Source organism: Arachis ipaensis, chromosome B05, assembly GCF_000816755.2.
Source record: "Arachis ipaensis cultivar K30076 chromosome B05, Araip1.1, whole genome shotgun sequence".
In the NCBI taxonomy this organism is placed as follows: Eukaryota; Viridiplantae; Streptophyta; class Magnoliopsida; order Fabales; family Fabaceae; genus Arachis; species Arachis ipaensis.
In genome coordinates, this window is record NC_029789.2 from 30,940,766 (window position 1) to 30,954,397 (window position 13,632).

The 13,632-nt window shown below is 35.0% G+C and overlaps 1 protein-coding gene across 1 annotated transcript in view; it reads right to left on the minus strand.

Annotated features, from left to right (window-relative positions):
* The window catches only part of LOC107643442 (phospholipid-transporting ATPase 3), a 16,582-nt gene extending 3,566 nt beyond the window's left edge, over positions 1-13,016 (minus strand). Inside the window, exons 1-19 of the mRNA XM_016347087.2 lie at positions 12,566-13,016; positions 10,497-10,562; positions 10,073-10,134; positions 9,121-9,202; positions 8,678-8,788; positions 7,832-7,909; positions 7,653-7,749; positions 6,350-6,456; positions 6,084-6,149; positions 5,337-5,458; positions 5,032-5,122; positions 4,862-4,939; positions 4,664-4,780; positions 3,012-3,158; positions 2,834-2,938; positions 1,692-1,834; positions 748-849; positions 606-669; positions 302-514 (exon numbers count right to left, since the gene is read on the minus strand). Coding sequence (XP_016202573.1) covers positions 302-514; positions 606-669; positions 748-849; positions 1,692-1,834; positions 2,834-2,938; positions 3,012-3,158; positions 4,664-4,780; positions 4,862-4,939; positions 5,032-5,122; positions 5,337-5,458; positions 6,084-6,149; positions 6,350-6,456; positions 7,653-7,749; positions 7,832-7,909; positions 8,678-8,788; positions 9,121-9,202; positions 10,073-10,134; positions 10,497-10,562; positions 12,566-12,691 — 1,977 coding nt within the window. The 5' untranslated portion in view covers positions 12,692-13,016. The remainder of the gene's footprint in view (positions 1-301; positions 515-605; positions 670-747; positions 850-1,691; positions 1,835-2,833; positions 2,939-3,011; positions 3,159-4,663; positions 4,781-4,861; positions 4,940-5,031; positions 5,123-5,336; positions 5,459-6,083; positions 6,150-6,349; positions 6,457-7,652; positions 7,750-7,831; positions 7,910-8,677; positions 8,789-9,120; positions 9,203-10,072; positions 10,135-10,496; positions 10,563-12,565) is intronic.

The window sequence follows — 13,632 nt, forward strand, 5'->3', positions numbered from 1 at the left end:
AGAGAGAGAGAGAGAGAGAGAGAGAGAGAGAGAGAGAGAGAGAGAGAGATTCACAAGTTCCTTGAGGAAGCAAATGCACATTTGGACTCGACGGAACAACACTGATAAAAAGGGGGTGCATGCACTTGACCAAACTTAGCTAGAGATACTGATGTAACTGACACACTTTGCAGTGATACCAGGCAAAAACATTGAGGTGTGACCACAATAAACAAAATATAGATTCTAAAGAAGCTAAACCTTAAACTAATACAAACTGTTCCATAGAACATAACATATACCATAGTCAAATCAAATTTACCTCATCTAACTTCCTTTCACGATCACGCAGAGAAGATTTTGCCTGAATAAACTTCTCATTCCAGCTTTCATAAACATCAGGATGCAATTCTTTGTAAGCCAGGCATAATGTACGTAGCCCAGATGATCCAAACTGTTCTAAATGCTCCCTAGTCACTTTCTTAATATCATTATTACCATCAGCTAACCTCTCATAGATTACAGTATCAGCACCCTGTGAAAAGCAAGTTCCTTGAAAGATTTATCTTACTAGAAAAAAATTCATGCAGTATAAATATTGTATTGAAACTGAAGGAGATTATTACCTTACAGTACAATACAAGCCTTCCATCAGGATAGCGACATACAACAGACTGGCGCTTCCTTGTACTATTAATGGAACAAAGATTACTAGTTTTGTCCAAAATGTCTAAAACTATGTGCCCATTAAGAGGGAGAAATGGTTACCTATTAAACTCAAGCACATTCAAAATCTCATATGGAACATCTTGAATTTTACCCATCTTCTCAACATGTGATTCGCGGACATATATCATTGTTGGTGTTCGCCTGAGAAACAACAGTATTTATCAGGTCAGCTCAAACTAGAATGGTGCCTCTAAAACCTAGCAGCTCCAATAACTAGTAGTAGATCCAAGAATAGAAGGTCATATTTCGGACTAAAAGGAGTATGTTGCCACAGAGCTTTTCAAATGAAGGCTCAAATCAGTCACAGCTTTTGAAGGATAAGAAAGATTTAGCCCTCCTTTTTTTTTAACATTGGAAGAACTGTCTGAGAAAGAAAATGCAAAAAACTACAGAGGGAAGTGAGAATTTCACACATATTCATGGTTCACCCAATATCAAGACACCATCAGATTGTCAGCCCGAATGAGTCCAGAGGCTTCTTAGCTGTATCTCTCACTCATTTCCTTCTATTGACTCAAATTCACAACTAAACCATGTCACACTAAGTGGGATCTGCTATCACCATTAATAACGAAAAGGTGAAATTTTCATTTCTAATTTGAAACTCAATAACTTGGTAATTTTAGATCTCATTCCCTTCAATGAATTACATGAATAAAGTATAGCCTATCATAAATTTGCTCACATTTCTGCTGGTTTAAGCACAGAAAGCTAGACCTAGGTCTACAGCAAAGGTGCATTTGGATTGAATCAAATTTAAATGACTCAGGATAGGATAACTCACTACACATGGCAACCATATAGGACGAGTGACACAAAATAGGGAGTGTGCCTACATTCAATTTATATGTGCGTGGTGTAGTTAGAACTTCAAAATACCCAACAAAATTTGATGAGTTGTGTGCAACATACAAAGGTAAGGCAAAACAAGACAACAGTTATACAGTAAACTATACAGTAGAAAACAGTGAAGTTGTTTGAACCTATAAAAGAAGAAACCAAAGTTCTTTGCAGCAATAACCAGAGCAGCCTCATCAGGTGAAGCAGCTTGATATTTAATCTTCTCGGGGGACTCATCACCCTCAGGAAGCACAGTATGGCAGATAGCAAGGCACCTAAAGAATTCCTACAGAACAACATATATATCAACCTAAGCAGTGGTACAGGATGAGAACTATTATTTCATGGTGTAAGCATACACAACCAATATATATATACCAAAACCATAATACAAGATGAGAACTATTATTATATCATGGTATAAGCATACAGAAAACACAATTGTAAGTGCTTAACCAAAAGAAACAAGAGAACAAAGCTTATGAGAAATGTGGGCAAACAAAACCAATCAAATTTTCTTTGAGAAAGTAAGAAATTGACATAGCTGGATCGCCCTCTATCCAGGCTATGCAAACTCATATAGTTGCAAATAAACAGAAGATGTGATTACTTCTAAGCAATCAGGCATTTTTTATATTTTTCCTAAAGATTAAAAAAGTTCAAAAAAATTAGTTCACGGATAAGTGGTAACCATGAAATTGCAGGAAAAGTAACATCTACAATACATTGGCAGGCAAGTCATATCATTCAGCACAACTGTCTAGATCCTTTTCTAGTGAAAATCATAGAATAAGAAATTTTCTATGTAGAGTAGTAAGAGGAATATGCAATGTTTCATGAACATATGGAAACTCAAATTGCAAACTGATGCTAAAAAGAACCATTAAAAAAATGCTAGTATCAATAATAGATTATGCAGATATTAAAATCATAAGCGCCTATATTCTAGATAAAGACCATTACATGAAGTGCAAAATTCCAATGTATAAACAGCCCAGATATTAAAATCTTGCCTGCAATTCACAACACTTGGCAACAGTAAAGTAATTTTTGCCATTTCATGAAATACATTTATAGAACAACCCTTAATATTACGTGATAAACTATGATGAGACAACAAAGGGTAAAATCCAATTAATTTACATTACTAAAAAAGATATGTTAAGAGAACTGCATGGGTATATATGATAAAATCCTTCTAAGTCAGCATCAACAATATGATCTTACAGACCCAAGGCATATTAAAAGCATAATAACCCAATTCACACTAAGCTAAATGACTTACCTTGCAGTTATCAGGATTAGGCTCATTCCTCCAAGCTCCTCTCATAAGCCTAGGATCATCAAAATTAAAACCCTTCTCTCGCACTGCATTGGATGAGATATTTTCCTGTGGACAAGGTATAATCATTATTCTTGACCCTGATATCTGGCTACTTCAGTTTAATGCACACCTGTATTACCTCAATTTTTTTGCCACTACGCTCAGCAATTCCCCTTTCAATTTCAGTCACACCAGTTCCATAGACTTCTCCTCCAATTGAACACTTGAAGAACTCCATTAAGTTTCTTGTTAGAGTCCCAGTTTTGTCAGAGAAGATGTATTCCACCTAATCAAATCAGCAAGTACACTTGTGAACTATAAATATTTCAATTTCAATAGCATCTACCGAGAAGCCCATATATCAATTTCTTCTGGAAAATAATTGGAAAGAAAACTTAGCACAAGCTGCAAAGTGTTAGTGTCTTTTTTTTTTTTTAATGCAAACTGAAATGTTATCCCCGGAGACAATTTGACTACCCATCATAGTATCCTAGTTAAGGAGAGATATGAGTTGAGAGAAACGTAAGAAGAAAAATGCAAGAGTTCAAGGATTAAGTGGGGGCATATGGCTAGTGAAAAGCGAAGAGATGTGCAAATGAAATGTGATATGCGATGACAAAAGGGATTAGTAACGCAGCCAGAAAAACACTTGAAGATTATGCAGAATCAAGATGTTTAAGAATTAAAAGGTAAAGAATCTTGGTGGTGTAACACCCACGTTCAAGAGAAGGTAAATAACATGTTTCAAAGAGCGGTCATTATAGCTAAACGCTGAAAACTTGGAAAAGTATAAGACAACAAACAGGGAGAAAAGGCAGTGACCGAACCAAGAACTAGTGCTCAAAGGGTTGTATAAACTTTTGGCAAAAAAGATGGGGAAAGAGGTATTAACAGGTTAGCAAAATGGAGAGAAAGAGACAATATTTAGACCAGGCGACATGCATCAAGGATGGGAGGGCAAGACTCTGGTCATGGAACAAGATATATAATGAAGGATATTTGACTCTTCCATAGTATGATATGGTGAATACACGAGGAGAACCGAAATTTTAGTTTCTATGGTAGAATTTGACTGGTTGAAGTAAAGGATATATTGAAGCAAAGAGATAATGGCATGGCTATAGATCATGGCAATATATCTATTTAAGTATGACACGGTCTAGGAGGGAAGAAATCGTATCTATTGTTCCATGAATCACTGAAATCAATATGCAAACTCACATCTCGATTCATGGTTACTACCTCAAGGAAACATCTTCTAAGTGAAATTTGCTCTTGCTAATTATTAGAGCATCTAGGTAACACAATAAAACAAAAGGGAAGCCCGGTGCATAAGCATCCCATGTTAACACAAGGTTTGGGGAAGGACAACACTCAAAGGGTGTGATATACGCAGCCTAACCTAATAATTACATCAGTGGCTGTTTCTACGGCTTGAACCTGTGACCTTGAGATGACACAGTGATAACTCAACCGTTGCTCGAAGGCTCCCCTTCCATCTAGGTAACACAGGAAGGGAAAAAAAATATATTTTCACAGTATCCAGGTACTGAGGATGGATTTTGTTAATAGGTTTTCACCACACACTTGGTGGTAGTTGTTCATTGTTTTCAGAACATGAATCTTTGAGTAAGTTTGATGGTTGTTCTTGGCAGAGGAATTACTATTCACTACACAAAAAAAGATCTGACTTGAACTTGTGCTAGCATATCTTGTTCTCTCTTGCACTTTCTGTCTTCCTTGTCAATAATAATGTTTTGTCAGGTAAAACAAAATGCATTATCACCTTACCTGCCCAAGTTCTTCATTCAGATTGGAAGTTCGGGCCAATGCCGGGGTATTGGTTTCAAGATGGTACATGTGCAGGTCCTTGTTGATAAATTGAGTGGATTGAATAAATTTAATCATCTGATACATAAACCAAAAATAAATTTTCCGCCTTTTCATGAAAATGGCATTTTCTTGGTTATATAAATGACTCAAACATACCTCTATGGACACATAAAGTGAAATTGGGATGATAGTTGAGTATAACGTGATGAGGGTAAACATAGTCAGAAGGAAAACCTGAAAACATGAGAAGCAGAACAGAATTAAGTTAATTAAAAAAGAATTATGTTGAGATAGTCATCCAGCTTTTACATTGAAATATTTAGTACCAAAAATCTGTTTCTTGGGTCAAACTGTGCTCCGCCCTCCTCTGATGATTCAAGATGTAGGTAGAAATACTTCTTGTTTACAAAGACAGCACTACAGTTTACATAAATCCGAGAAAATTGTACATTAATAGTTAATTAATTAATAATTAATAACAGTAATAACAAAAAAGAGTACATCCATTGAGAGTGTAAATAAAGCTAAACCCTTCCCTTCCCAGCAGTACCAGGACAAGCAATTATAAAGCTCCCAAAGCATTAGCCAAAAGCAATGATGTGCAAGAAAACTAAATGTGTTACCCACAGACCTGCCAACAGCTCCAATAAAACACATCACAAAAAGAGTGGCGAAAAGAGTGAGAATGAGCTTGTCAAGCTTCCTCTCTAATGTACTTCTTTTGGAAGGAACATTCATAGCATTCATCATCACCTGCGATGTGTTGGATAACATAAACAAACGCAAAAGGAAAACATGCAGTGATAATAAGGAAAAGAACATCCAGAAAAGCATTTACAGCCAGAAAGAAACTCCGTGCTACTCAATCACAAGCCTAAGCTAACCCAAGCTTCCAAAAGGAGAACTCAAACAAAAATAATACAAATCAAACCACCAATAAATGGACACGTAATTAAGTGAAATAACACTGCATGTGTTGGATACTACTTTTGAAGTAGCCATAAATGTAGGAATCAAGCACAAGCGTCTCAACATCAAAGTTTATTTTCAGGTCTTTTTCTTCCTTCCCTGGACACCCCATCCCCATCCACCACCTCCCCTGCTGCAGAAAAAAAGGGGGAAGATCCACAAGCATTTCATATCATACCACCCCACAAGAATTAAAAATATAAATGCTAATGAATAACAATAATAATGATGAAATCAAACTAGTAAATAATAAAAGAACTGTGTGCCGGTAGCACATTTAATAATCAATGCATTGCTACGCCTACAATTTACATATTTAATTGTGTTAGGCTTCATGAAACACAAAGGATTGGAAAGTTGAAAGACATATGCATGAATCATAATTAGGCATCACTTTATGGTAACAAACCTTTGTTTCATGTCCAGTAAAAATGACCACCCCAACAATATACTCTGTATTCCTGAGACTGCAGCCCTGAAAGGTAGGAAATTTCAATCTGTCAAGGCCAGTGTAAGTTTCCCAAAAGAGGAGTGACCCATAGATCAATATCTGTCTAATAAATCTATGATTAAAACAAAAGTTCACACATCCCATCAACTCAAGAATTATGACTATTTTATGAATGGCGATGGAGCTCACAAGAGCCAAACCAGAGACAGGAAATCATAACATACTCGCAATAAAAGTTGATTTGGGCTGACAGGCAGTGTTTGATTTTGAAGTATAAGATTGCCAGTGAAGGTATACAATGAATTGTTTGGCTGCTCACACTGAACTTCAGCTGCAAGTAGCAGGGAAAAAAAAAGACAGTCATAACAAAAGATAAACAAGCCACAGATCAAATTTCACAAATACCACAAAAGTGGACACTAATCAAAATGTTATTGATTGTCCATTACATGAACTGAGTATTAATATTCTAAGGAGATTGGAAGGAAAGCAATCATACATGAAAAGCTATTTGCCTTTACATAAAATCACAATTCAAGAGTTTGTAACTAAAAGAAAGGAGTAATTAAACAGAAACATAAACATGTCAATGCATAAGTAATATGTGAAAAACTAGGATCCCAGAAGCCAGAGAACTATTCAGACAATTGGAAGGAGAGAATCACAAGAAACAGACAGCATGGAGAAAAGTTCTAGTTTAAGTTGGCAAAAAGATATGAACAGGCTTGGGTCACTTATGGTGAGGATACCCTGTATAATGTAGAAAATAATGCAAGAGAAATATTCCAGGTTGAACATCCAACTATGATTTTTATGTAATAGTAGTCAATAAAGGAGCTAATTAGAAGTTCATCCAATGTCTAACATCACAATCAGTATCTAAGAATCAGTAATCGTTATTGTTACAGTTGACAGTAGTATATTCACATATTTAAAGCATAATTGATGATAATATCCTATTAGCGTGAGAGAATTTAGAGACAAAATAGAGAGAATAAAGAGAGATCTGAATATTCTAGTATTATTGATCTGAATGATACAACGCACATTCATGTGCTTATATACAAAGACAGAAGCTTGTGCACAAGCTATCCTAGAGGGTTAAATTAAGGATTCTCATGCTATAGTTAGTTACTGCTACAGCTGACAAGGGTAGTTAGTGTAATTCTGAGTTCAAGAGGGAAAAGAGGGAAGAAGAAAAAAAACACAAAACAAGAGGATGAAACTAAAAAGGATGCTGCACATTTCTGTAATCTGTAGACATAGATATTGAATTGCTCAGCAGAACCAATCCAAGCTTTTAGGCATCAGGTGCTCACATAAATTAGCCAAAGAACATTGACATTAGAAAAATCTATCTAGTAACCACAGATGTATCACATAAAATGCATCTGAGATAAAATATTTGTCGACAGGTTGTCACCAAGTAAAGTAGAACTTCAATAACAAATCAATGGTGCATTCACTGCAATAAGAAAGGAAGATAGTGCTAAAGAATTGAGGGTCAATCAATGAAAAAATCAAAACCTTTGAACTCAGATGCCTTCTCCGGAGTCAAGTAATCCCATGTTTTTTCCAATGCTTTCCTGATCTTCAAATTGGTTTCCCCATCCAAATTAGCAGTCTGTCATCCAAAAGCAATGATTAATGTATGGCTAAGAAATGTCAAGCACCTCTTATTTTCAGATTAAAACAAATTAACCAACCTCAATGTAGCAAACACCGTCTGCATTTGTACTAGCCAGAAAAAGCAGATCTGCAGGAAAGAATCCATCCTGCTTAACCTACAAACAAGAAACAAGCATTGTAAAATGAAGCCAGCAATCGAAGCAGCACTACCAGCTCCACAAACTAAAAATCCTAGTGGTCTCCAAACTATAGGTATCCACAACCCAAACTAATAACTATAGTTAGAATCTCCAATTGAGAAAGAGAAGTCAGCATGGAAAAATATGTTTAGAACAAAAGCCACTTTCAAAATCCAGAAGAATACAACAAATTACCAAGAGTTACAACCATATTGCTCTATGAAACCTTAACACTGCTGCAGCCACACATAAGCAAGCGCATAAAGGGAGGAATCAGCAAGCAAGTTTTATAGAGAATGAAGCACATCTATTATAACAACACATATATTGGAAAAGAAAAAGCATAAATCTTAAAATATCGTCATGTAAGATAAATAGGAATAGGTTCGCAAACTCATTACACATTGGAATAAATTGGTCAGCAATACTGAGAAGTTGAAAAGAGATAAACCAGGCACAAGTGAGAATTAGGCATATTCAAACTCCTTAAGTGATTATGAAAATACGGAATAACAATTGCTACCAAAAAGGGGTAAGTGATGATAACAAGGGGGTTTCTCCTAAAAGATAATGAGAACTGAGAAACTTCATCACAGATAAAAGATATGCAGCCAAAAACATAATAACCAATATAAGATTTAAGAGAATATTGTTATTCCTATAAGAAATACCCAAAGAAGTAGTTAAGTACCAGTTTAAAATAAAAGTATGTCAACATTAAATGCAGATATAAACCACTCTCACCTTGATGACATCACCAACTTGCAACTTTTTCCATGGAATAGACACCCACTTTTGGTCTTGTAAAACATCTATCATATTATTGTTTATGGACATATCATTCTGAAAACGCTTCTGTAAAATTAACAAGATAAAACCAATGCAAATAATACATTAGTCACACTGGCATAATCAATTCTAAGATGTTGAAATTTTCAACTAGGGGGGCAAAACGGAAAAAAAATGAACATGAAATCAGCACAGTTGCCAATTTATTAAGAAAACCCACTCAATATTCCACAGGCTTATAAGTAAAATGCATAATAATATGCTTATTCTAAATATTTATCTAGCCAACTTTTTCTAATAGGTCCTTATTTGACATTGCAGTATTACCAGAAAACATGAATAGGAAAAACAATCAAGGAAGTAATGTACAGGAATTCAAGAGTAAATAAAAATCTAACCCAGTCCTCAAAAGCTTCCTTAATAAGTGAGAGGAGCAGCACCAAAGATAGAGGAATCACATTAGTTATTGGAGACACCGGGCTGCAGTTTCAGAAAATATCTAATTACTGATTAGAGAAGTTGTGACTCAATAAAACTAAAAACTGGTGAAAAGAGCATATAAAAGGAAGAAATCTGCAGCTTAAGTATATATTACTGATAATCACCTTCACATATTAAATCATGACAGAGAAGCATAATTCAAAGTTGAAGAATAACAGATCAAAATAACAAATCATTGCTAATAAGAAACAAAATACTATAAACTCAATGAGCAAACGATAATCAAAACAAAGAAAAATCTATGACACCAAATAAAGCTTCATGTAGACCATTTCAGGTTATCAAGTAGTTGGATTAACAATTTGTCAGCTAAAACACGTGTAGGCATCTGTAAATAAAATTGGAAACTCAAAACCATCCAAAAAGGAATAATCAAACATGAGAGCAAAGTAACAAAAGCCACTGACACAGTTAAATATTCCTCTCAAATATTTTGAGAGATTAGAAACCAATGCTTTATAGATAGCTGTCCTTCTGGTTGTTGTTTGCTACTGTATGGAGGACCTCTTGATGCCCATCTCCTTGTATTATTCTTCTCTCCATCATAACAATATTCTTATTTTATCAAAACAATAATAATACTAATAACAACCAATGACACAGGCTGCATTAACATCTAGAAAACCAAGTGTAAAGATAAAACTTCTTAATATCATATGATGATTCTTTCTAATAAAAATACCTAGATTGATAATGCTACCACCTATATCACGTCGTTAGCAAGTAAACTAAAGAAATAAAATGTTACTATTCCCCAGTAGATACGATCTTATTTTTCAAAGCTAAGGTTGAAAGTAGTAAAACAATACCTAACTGGTTTAATTGTAAATTTATCTAGCATTTGCAAACCTGATTGGCGTGGTAGACAAAATTGAGATTGTAAGGAAGTAGAGATTAGCAACCCGCCTAAACTGCAACGAAGACATGTATTTTTAGCTTCAGTTAAGTGAAAACATTGATTAGCAGGAAACAGATTGGCGTCATCATCTACAAACTCTTTTTTTCTTTTGACAGAATACAAATATTATTTACCTTCAACAAGCAGTATATTAGTTTTAAAAAGAGGAAAGAAGGTAAACATTAACCATTTTGAGCGCATACTAAATTCATTTCACATACTTTAAATCAAGAATCAAGACCCTTATATTCTTTAGAGAAAATAAATTAAAAATCCCATATAGTGGTAGGCAAAACTTAGAATATTTGAAAAAGTATAAATCACATGCATTCCACAGTGCACAGTCTCAATAGGCGAAAAGCTTGGAGTATTTACCTGTTCAAACAATCCTTTTGGCAAAAAAGTGAAGAAGTTGTACTTTGTAGTCGATATTGAATTCCCCTAATATGATACATATTAATTAGTCAAAAACCTTAAATCAAGATATGTGAAATATGCTACAGTAATACAATATCAGACAAGACAAAGATATCCGTAATTTCTGGAAGTTGAGGGAAAAAACAGAACACTAAAGAATTGGTTTCAAGGTGTGACCATAACACAGAAATAAGATTAAATTTGAGTTTACAGTTCACACAAAAAAGTAACAGTTGATGGAACTACATGATGGCTTAGTTTACTGCAGGTCAACTAACACGCATAGCTACTTTAAGAAAACTTATAAAGCGGGGGAAATATTTATAGCTTAACTTTTCAATTTAAACATGTTCTGGCCTATAAAAATATGGCATTTTCAGAGTCAAACATCACAAATCTTCCCTAAGCTCTTACTCTTGAACTTAGATGATAGAAAAGATTCAAACAGGTGGGATGAATAAGCTAAATATTTAATGTTACACGAGATTCCAACATCTCAGCATACCAATGCACCACTCCTGCACCTGAGTAATCTTAATTTGATTCCAACTATAACATTTGAAGTACACTCCTTATATATAACTCGTTATAAAAAAAAAGACATCAGCATCAGCTTTCTAGTTCTAGTCAGTTACCACCCTTTTGAATAAGGTTCACTAATTTCCTTTGTATTTATATTCATTTATAAAATTTAAGACAAAATAATGGCATCAGCAATTCAGCCACAACCTTATCTCATCTCAATGAAGATTAATATATTATTATGATCCTTCCTTTCAAGAAGAACAAACAAGTAAAACTCAAATCATCCCCCTATTTCTTTTTCTTCCTATTATATTTCACTTCGACAAAAGAAACTAGTTTGTATGCAGGCATCTCCGTCTTTTATATTAAATTGAACTGAAATTGCATACCTCACGGAACTCCTATGCAACAAAAAGAAAATTAAAAAAAAAAAAAAGATTCATATATGGGCCTTCTCCGAACATGCCATATATCTTTCTTATGATTGGCACTACCTCAACTCTATCTCTCTAATCAATTAATTTGTAATTATATCTAGTCTAACGAGCCCACTCATCCATTTATGCATCTTCATCTCCATAACATTAAACTTATGTCCCTATTGGCTTTTAATAGTCAACATGTAGTCTCATACAAGTTGCAACATTACCATTCTAAAATAACCATGCAGTAAAATTTAACCCTAAACTTTAGTTGTACATTTTACAGCAAAGAAATCTGGAACACTCCTTCATTTTCTGCAACCAGCTTGAATATTATGATTTATGTCTTCCACTATCCCCTATCATTTTTTGGATAATGGAGCAAAATAATTAATTTCCGTGAATTGTTGAATCTTGTTATCTCCAATTTTCACTTCGAAGTTTCAAGTTTATACATACCTTACAAAACTTACATTCCATATAATGTACTTCATCTTACTGCTACCTATGCTATTGCCACGATACATATTTGCCACAACTACAAATTGGGGAAGAGTGTCATTTGAATTTCTATAGGGGAAAATGAATTGGAATCTTTGGGATTACTATAAGTAAATTCTCTCAAAATATCATTCACATCCGTTTCCCTGGTTCCATTCTCCTTAAATTCTAGTTCGTAACATGCCGCAGTGATGCAGTTGCAACCCAAATATTGCGGTAGCAATTGTGTTGCGAAGCACAGTTTGAAACCAAAATATCTATAGATCAATCAGCATACATAAAGCAAATATTAACAGCACAGCTCCAGCAAAATCGCTCCAAATAAAAACAAAAAAAAAAACAGTAAATTATCCCTTACTTCTACTCAATCAACAAGTGACAAATTTCTAGCGCACACTACTATGGCTTGATTATTCGAAAGAACAAAGAAAGCAAGCATCTGAACTAAAACAAGTACAAACAGCCAAAAACGAAGTCACTCAAAGTTCCTGAATCTAAAATCAGTAGAAATGGAACAAGATAGCATAATCGCAAAACACAGTGCATAAAAAACAAGTGAAGTAAACGAAGAAGGAAAACCTTGAATCGAACAGGAAGATTGGCCTCGCGATCGTTGCAGTATATGGTGCGGTGACCCGGCGACTGCGGCTGAACTCTTCCGAGTCGAACCGTCCGAGACGACGGAATTCGCTCGGGCTGACTCATTCCGTAACTCGATCTGTTAAAGAGTGAAGCAGACAACGAAGACCTTGTTGGTGACGGCGGCGATGACGATGACGATGACGGTGACGGTGGTTGAGACCTACCTCAACCGCTCCGTTCCTCGTTTTCCGATTTCACGCGCTTTTTTTTTTCACTTTCGTGTATTTCGGAGGACTGAAACGGAAAACGAGTCATTTTATTCGATTTCAATTCAATTCAACCTCCACGAAATTTTCCGGTTTCCATTTTTACCCTTCTGCGTTTTTTATGTCTTCGGAGATCTCGCGTTCGTGCTAGATTATTTATTCCCTTTCCTCCTTCGCGCCCCCGCAACCCGGAGCGTATAATGCACTTTTCAAATTTGTATGTTTAAGAAAATTATTACATAAAAAAAGTTAAATAAGTGAACCAAACTTGTAAGAAAAAGTCCGAACCACTCGAAATGGTTATTTATTTATTTATGTGAATTTATTATTTTATTTAATTGAATATTTGAATATATAAAACTGATCATTTTTTATGAAACAAAAAATATCAGGATTTAGGACGCTGGATTTGTGAAATTAGTTGGTTAGTTGGCTAATGGCTAGTAATGTGAGGAAGAGGACGCGAGCGGAAAGAGCGTGGAAAATGTTAAGAAGCCAAGTTCCCACGTAGGACTTCCCATTACATTTTGTGGCACACAAAGAAGAGGCTATTGGTATTGCAGTGGAGTGCGACGTCGTTTTAAGGCAATGGCCGCAGAGAATATCCGAGTTCTTTGGGAAGGAAAGTGGGGCCAGTGAGTGAGGAAGTTGTAGAAGTTGAAGCGACAAAGGTTTGAGTTAGACTTGGTTGAGGCTTTATTAAGGCAGTTACCATTCTTAACGGTCTATGTCAACCCAAATAAGATTTTGCCTTCAACACTTTATATATTTATAGTTATTTTTAAAATTTTGCTAATA